Raw genomic sequence first — 7,790 nt, 5'->3', positions numbered from 1 at the left:
CGAAGTTATAGCAGAAGACATTTGCCCTATACACACACACACATATGTACATGTATGTGTGTGTCTCTTTTGCCTATACTTATTGGTGAAAAGCCAATGTGGCATTCCTCTATGTCAGAAATATAATGAACTTGTCACTGGGTTATTCTAAACCCATTACCAAGGATACTAGTGTTCACAAATTGTGATATAGAATTAATAAATAAAATAAAAACGCCTGAGCCAATTGCTACATGGTTTTTTTGACCTACTAGAAACAAGAGGCAGATCTCCCTTAGATTACGTAACCATCAGCAAAAGTGAGACATATTAAGTAATGTAGTCTGAGATAAACAATGTTTGAGAAAAACAAAAAACAAAAAGGACAAGCTGCCCCATTCCTGCAGACTTCTGATGAAAGAGATTCTAATCATGGCTATGCCTTCTTATCTGACATGGCTTATTTCAAGTGTGCACATCTAATGTGTACTTCCATATAAACCAGCCATATCTGGCTGCTCAAATATTCTATCTATTTTATGTTCAAACTGGTCTGATCTGGCTTCTTATATTTACACAATTAACAATCACAGCATTGAAATGTTAAAGCTCTGAGATAATCATCATCATCATCATCATCGTTTAACGTCCGCTTTCCATGCTAGCATGGGTTGGACGATTTGACTGAGGACTGGTGAAACCAGATGGCAACACCAGGCTCCAGTCTGATTTGGCAGAGTTTCTACAGCTGGATGCCCTTCCTAACGCCATGATTAATTCAAAATAATGTGAATAAATAAGCAATTTGAACTTGAGGCATGAGCTGATGATGTTGGCATTTGCCAGAGTAATCTGAATGCTAAAGGGTTAAGCAGAGAGTGTGAATTGAAGGGTGTTTTGACTGCTATGTCTAGTAAGTCTAGTTACCATGTAGAAACTTACTCACTGGCATGATATACAGTTTAACAATATATAGAATAAAGAATATCTAATTTTTATCTGAAATACTTTTTTTTATGTCACTGAATATTTTATTTTATTTTGAAGAATATTAGATTATTTTTGGTCAATTTATTTTTTTCTTCTCTTTTGTACTGTTTTTTTCCTTTGTTCCACTGTTGTTGTTGTTGTTTCACCAGCTTTTAAAAGGATCTTCATCACTGCAAGAGAAATCATTACAAATATTTATCTTAAGATATTCAACTGGAGAAGTTTCTAAAAGTAAATAAACAAATAAAGAGACTCGTTCCACCAAATGCTTATGACATTGACCCTCAGACATTGGTTGTGGATAATGGGGTGGGGCGGGGATTTGTCAGTGGTATCTTTTATCGTTTATTTGTTTCAGTAATTCGACGATGGCCATGCTGGGGCACCACCTTAAAGAATTTTAATCGAACAAATCAATCTCAAAACTTTTCTTTTTTTTTAAGCCAGGTACTTAATCAACCGATCTCTTTTGCTGAACTGCTAGGTTATGGTGATGTAAACAAACCAACATTGGTTGTCAAGCAGTTGTATGGGACAAACACATAGGCAGACAGACAGACAGACACAGACACAGACACAAACACACACACAACAAGCTTTTCTTAGTTTCCATCTACCAAATCCCCTCACAGGGCTAGAGTAGAAGACAGTTGACCAGGGTGTTGTGCAGTGGGACCGAACCTGAAGCCAGGAAAATATTTTTATCTATTTATTTTCTTTCTATTTTAACGGTGATACCCAGCATGGCCGCAACCCTTAAACAAAAATTTGCAAGGGATGAAAAATGGGAAAGTTGTAAAACAACTGACGTCTTGAGATAATTGTTTCTAATGTAGGTACAGGGCAAAATATTTGAGGTATGAGGGGTTAATTAATTAAATCAATCACAGTAATTGACTGGCATTTAATTTTGTCAAGCCTCCCCACCACCAAAAGGATGAAAAGCAAAGTTGCCTTTTTATTCTGAGTTTAAATTTCAACTTGAGGGTTGTGGCCATGTTAGGAATCACCATTAAAATAGAAATAAAATATATATTTTCCTGGCTTCAGCCCCACTGCATGGCACCTTGGTCAATTGTCTTCTAGTATAGCCCTGTGAGGGGCTTGATAGATGGAAACGGAAAGGAAGCCTCGTCGTTTAGAGCCAGAACAAGTACATTGTGGTAATTTAGTCTGAATAATTCCATGAATCCACTGCCCTAAATAACTATTTCTAGCACAGGCACAGAGCCTGAAATTTGGTGGAAGGAGTAAAATAAAATATTAGACATCTATTGGGGTCAATTTGATTGATTAATGACCCCCTAAAAGGAGGAAAGATAAAAGCTGCCTGCAGCAGAACCAATTACCACATGGCATTTTTTCTATGCTCTTAAATTTTGAATTATAAATGGTTCTAATAATGCAAGTTCAGCATTAATTCTGTGGTTACTGTTGCACATTAACAAATAGACTCTACACTATTTGAATATTTACGTTGGACCTGTGATTCTAATTCATTTTGAGGTGACGCCTAGGGTATATGATGCTGAAGAAATGAAATAACAGTGACATACTGATATCCATTGTTCTTGTTCACCTATGGGGAAAGTTGTCTTGGTTTGAAATATACAGGGTTTTTTAACATTTGATGTCTTAAAAACACTTTTCACCTGATGCAATCTCACAGTCAATAAAGTGCATAAATGAAACACATACATTCCGTATATGACTGGTAATGTTAAGTGACAATACTAACAAACTAGAGTTAGAGCTTAATATACATGTGCTTTGCTTCAGGATAAGATGTTAGTTGAGTACAGAGCATAATATGAACTACATTGCTTAATTTTCTCTGTTCTTTTGTCATTTATTTAATTTCATATATATATATATATATATATATATATATATATATATACACACATATACATACACACACACACACACAAATATATATTATATAAATATATACATGGTGAACACATCACACACCCCTTCAGGTAGATGGCCTGTAGAAAAGATGTAGGTAGAAACTCCATTAGATATACCCAGTGTAAGAGCTATGGATGCATAAGAGGTGCAGCAACACCAAAGGAAGGTTAACCAGGAAGGTAGCTTTTGTGTGCGGCAGATGCACAGGAGCAATAAGCACCGCAGATGCTCAGAAAACTGATTCCATCACATGACAGGGAGAGAAACTAGAAGTAGTTGATAGCTTCCATTACCTGGGTGACCAAGTCTGTAGTGAGGGTGGATGCTCAGAGAGCATTGCCACTAGAATAAGAATAGCCCGGGCAAAGTTCAGAAAGCTCCTACCTCTACTGGTAACAAAGGGCCTCTCACTCAGAGTGAAAGGTAGATTGTACAATGCATGTGTGCGAATTGCCATGCTTCACGGCAGTGGAGCATGGGCCGGGACGGCTGAAGACATGCGCAGGCATAGGCTCGAAAGAAATGAAGCTAGCATGATCCGTTGGATGTGTAATGTCAGTGTGCACACACACGACAGAGTGTAAGCGCCCTGAGAAAAATGTTGGACATAAGAAGCATCAGATGTGGTGTGCAAGAGAGACGACTGCACTGGTATGGTTATGTGTTGTGTATGGATGAGGAGAGCTGTGTGAAGAAGTGTTGCACTCTAACAGTGGAGGGAACCCGTGGAAGAGGGAGACCCAGGAAGATATGGCAAGACAGAGGCAAGACAGAGACGAAAGACCAAAACCTCTGGAGATCTGCTGTGATTGAGAAGACCCGGCAAGGAAAGTGAGATCACAGCCGTAGCCTAAGCCAGTATTGCATAACCAGCCCACTCAAAAGGTACCTTTCAATCATTAGGTAACATGCCATGCTTGAGGAGACATACTGAGTCAAGTAAAATCAAAATCAAATCAATCAGAATCAAATGGAAATTGTTGTTGTGGCCGTTACCAGTGCTGGTGGCATGCAATAATTACCATTCATTCATGGGTGGGTCGCTGCCAGAGCTGCCGGACTGGCTTCCTGTGCTGGTGGCATGTAAAAAGCACAATCCGAACATGGTCGATGCCAGCCCCCCCCCCCCCCCCCCCCCCACTGGCTCCTGTACCAGTAGCACGTAAAAAGCACTCACTACACCTTGGAGCGGTTGGTGTTAGGAAGGGCATCCAGCTGTAGTAATACTGCCAGGTCAGATTGGAGCCTGGTGCAACCTCCTGGCTTACCAGTCTCCAGTCACATGGTCCAACCCATGCCAGCATGGAAAACAGACATTAAATGATGATGATGATGACATACATACATACATACATATAGATATATACACACACATACATATACATATGTATATAAATATACACACACACACATGTATATACATATGCACACATACGCACACACACAATGCGATACTTCAGTTTCCATCAGTGTATGGCTTCAGAAGACATTTGTCCAAGGTGCTACGAAATGGAACTGAATCTAAAATCACATGAACGGGAAGCAAAACTCCATAACTACATACCTGTGCATATATTTAAAAATAAAATTCTATTAAATTATATATATATATAATTTAATAGAATATATATATTATATATATATTTGACAGGAAGGACAACATAAGAAAGAAAGAGACCTCGATATTATGCAAATAGAGGAATTTATCTGTAAAAATATGACACTTATTCAGTAGCCATGATAAAACTCCGAGTTTCAGATGCCAGGGTGGGAGCCTACGCCAACATCGCTTTAGTTATCCGGCCAATTGAAAATTCCTGTGAAAAATGACCGTTAAAAACAAATTGGCCGGATAACTGAAGAGATGTTGGCGTGGGCTCCCACCCTGGCATCCGAAACTCGGAGTTTTATCATGGCTACTGAATAAGTGTCACATATTTTTACAGATATATATATATATATATATATATATATATATATATATATACTGAAGAAAATATACCTTCATTTTACTTTTCTTTAAAATTCTCTTTTACAAATATACCAAAACAAAAATAAAAATTATTCTACCTGTTGGTCATAATTGATTGTGAAAGAGATTCAATGACGGATTCCTCCTGAAATTAAACACAAGATATGAGTAAGTAATTAGTAAAGCAAACATTAACCCTTTAATATTTAAACTATTCACATCCAGCCAAAATATTTTCTGTTTTATGTTCAAACCAGCCAGATCCTGCTTCTCACACCTACCCTACAATGTCATTCTAAAACTAAACAATCACATCATCAAAATTTCTAAGCTATGAGATAATGCAGGATTAATTAAAAATAATTGTCGTTATCCATGCTGGCATGGGTTGGATGGTTTGACCAGGGCTGGCCAGCTGGGGAGCTGCCCTCACTCCAGTTGTCTGTTTTGGCCTGGTTTCTATGGCTGGATGCCCTTCCTAGTGCCAGCCACTTTAGAGAATGTGGGTTGTGTGCTTTTTAAGTGGTACTAGCACCAGTGCTTTATATATGGCACCAGCAAGGGTACCTTTTACGTGGTACCAGCATGGGTGCTTTTAACGAGGCACCAATAATGTGAATAAATAAGCATTACATTAGACAGAGTGATTTGAATGCTCAAAGTTTAATTAGTAGCAGTTTGTCTTTGTCTTAATGTTTCTAATTAAAAGAAATTAAACAAAAGTTTGGGTGGTGGAATATCAACTGCTTTAATCTTGCCTATCTATTTTGGGGAGGGATGCCTACAAAGGTTACGTGTACTCTTGCTCCTTTATTGAGTTCCATTCACCTCACCAGTTGTTCAATGGTGGGAGACTTACAACAAAGTTATTATCTATTCTCGGCCCCCTCCTGATGATTAAGATCATCATCATCATTTAACATCTGCTTTCCATGCTGGCATGGGTTGGACGGTTTGACTGAGGGCTGGCGAGCCAGAAGGCTGTACCAGGCTCCAATCTGATCTGGTGATGTTTCTACAGCTGGATGCCCTTCTGAAAGTGTAATGGGTGTTTTTTATGTGCCAGTCAGGCAGTACTGGCATCAGCCACGCTTGAATGGTGCTTTTTACATGCCACTGGCATGGGTATTTATTATATTTTGTTTACTGCTTTTTTTTCTTAAAGAAAGGAAAGGAAAATAATATTTGTGGTGAAAGAATGACTAACATTTCTAGTCTGGATTAGCATTCGGGTTATTCTGCCAAATGTAATGCTTATTTAACTCTCATTGCTTTCAATTAATCATTCATTATCTCACAGCTTTGAGATTTCAACGATGTGACTGTTTATTTTTAGAATGACATTTTAGGGTAGGTGTGAGAGGCTGGATTTGGCTGGCTTCAACATAAATCAGGGAGAATATTTGAGTGGCTGGATGTAGCTAGTTGGTAAACAAAACATAGAATATCTGGAATGAATAAGGCCAGTTTAAATTTTAAATGGTTAATATTTAATTCAATTTAATTTCTATTAGAAAAATGTACTTCTACATATTAAACAAACAAAGAAATCCTCTATACAATCGCTTGATCTGCCAGAAATAGCAGTCAAATCTCCCTCAATTCATACCTACCATCATAAAGAAAGGATCATCATCATTGTTTAACGTCCGCTTTCCATGCTAGCATGGGTTGGACGATTTGACTGAGGACTGGCGAACCAGGCTCCAATCTGATTTGGCAGAGTTTCTACAGCTGGATGCCCTTCCTAACGCCAACCACTCCGAGAGTGTAGTGGGTGCTTTTACGTGCCACCGGCATGAGAGCCAGTCACGCGGTACTGGCAACGTTCACGCTCAAAATGGTGTTTTTACATGCCACCTGCACAGGAGCCAGTCCAGTGGCACTGGCAACAACCTCGCTCAAATGATTTTCTAACATGCCACTGGCACAAGTGCCAGTAAGGCGACGCTGGTAACGATCATGCTCAAATGGTGCTATTTACGTGCCACTAGTACGGAATCCAGACAGCTGCTCTGGCAATGATCACGCTCGGATGGTGCTGTTAGCGCTCCACTGGCACGGGTGCTGGTCATACTATATAATTTAGTTCTAGTATTAAAGTGGTGGATTCACTAAGTCAGTAGAGCATCAAATAACATGCCTTGTGATAACTGTTCTGAGTTCAAATTCTGCTTTGGCCAGCTTTGCTTTATTCTTTTGGATTTGTTGAATAATTTATCAGTTTAAGGGGCATGAGACACTTTTGGCAAAACTGTTTTAGCAACTCTGACTTATTTGGCATCAAATTTACATTTAACTCCCTCTCCCCCTTCTCTCTCTCCCTGTTTATATGAGTGAATATATTTCTCTTTATAAGTCTGAAGAGAAGCAAAAGTATGTATGTCAATCAAGTACAATTAATAAACTCTGATGTTTTTCTCCCTCCTCTTGCTTTCGCACTCTTTCTATCTGTTTGTGTATATTTCTGTGCATGAGTGTGTGTGTGTGTGTGTGTGTGCGTGTGTTTACAGATGAGTCAATAGTTGATTAAATCAATGACAAAATATTGTTAGGGATTATTATATGAACCCCTCATTTTAAATAGAAATAAGCGAGATATTGGGTGAAAAATTAGCAAACCTCATTTGAATATCAGAGAAATATACCTAGTAGATATAGCAAAAAGGTTAGATGTGTGTAAATATTGACAGATAATTACAAAATTTGTAATTTTTAAGTGATCTCATATGAGATCACTGGTAGGTAATGGGTTAAACGGTCTGGTTTCTCAAGAGCTAACATGAAAACTAACCTGAGGTTATCAATGAAACTGATGGTTGCTGTTCTTCATGTCTGAAGATCATGAAGAAGAGAGGCAAGCCCTTAAGTGAAGTGATCCTTGAACAACAGGCTCAGGTGCAATTGGGTAAAATATGCAGGCTTTGGTCAGATG

At 38.5% G+C, this 7,790-nt stretch overlaps 1 protein-coding gene across 1 annotated transcript in view; it reads right to left on the bottom strand.

Moving 5' to 3' along the window:
- Positions 1-971: 971 nt before the first annotated feature.
- Positions 972-7,790, bottom strand: part of LOC106879644 (centriole and centriolar satellite protein OFD1) — an 85,800-nt gene continuing 78,981 nt past the window's right edge. Inside the window, exons 27-28 of the mRNA XM_089365464.1 lie at positions 4,954-5,000; positions 972-1,139 (exon numbers count right to left, since the gene is read on the bottom strand). Coding sequence (XP_089221590.1) covers positions 1,112-1,139; positions 4,954-5,000 — 75 coding nt within the window. The 3' untranslated portion in view covers positions 972-1,111. The remainder of the gene's footprint in view (positions 1,140-4,953; positions 5,001-7,790) is intronic.

Source organism: Octopus bimaculoides, chromosome Z (assembly GCF_046866305.1).
Source record: "Octopus bimaculoides isolate indiv1 chromosome Z, ASM4686630v1, whole genome shotgun sequence".
In the NCBI taxonomy this organism is placed as follows: domain Eukaryota; kingdom Metazoa; phylum Mollusca; class Cephalopoda; order Octopoda; family Octopodidae; genus Octopus; species Octopus bimaculoides.
The sequence above is the reverse complement of the archived record's forward strand: the minus strand, read 5'-3'. Positions and strand labels throughout refer to the sequence as shown.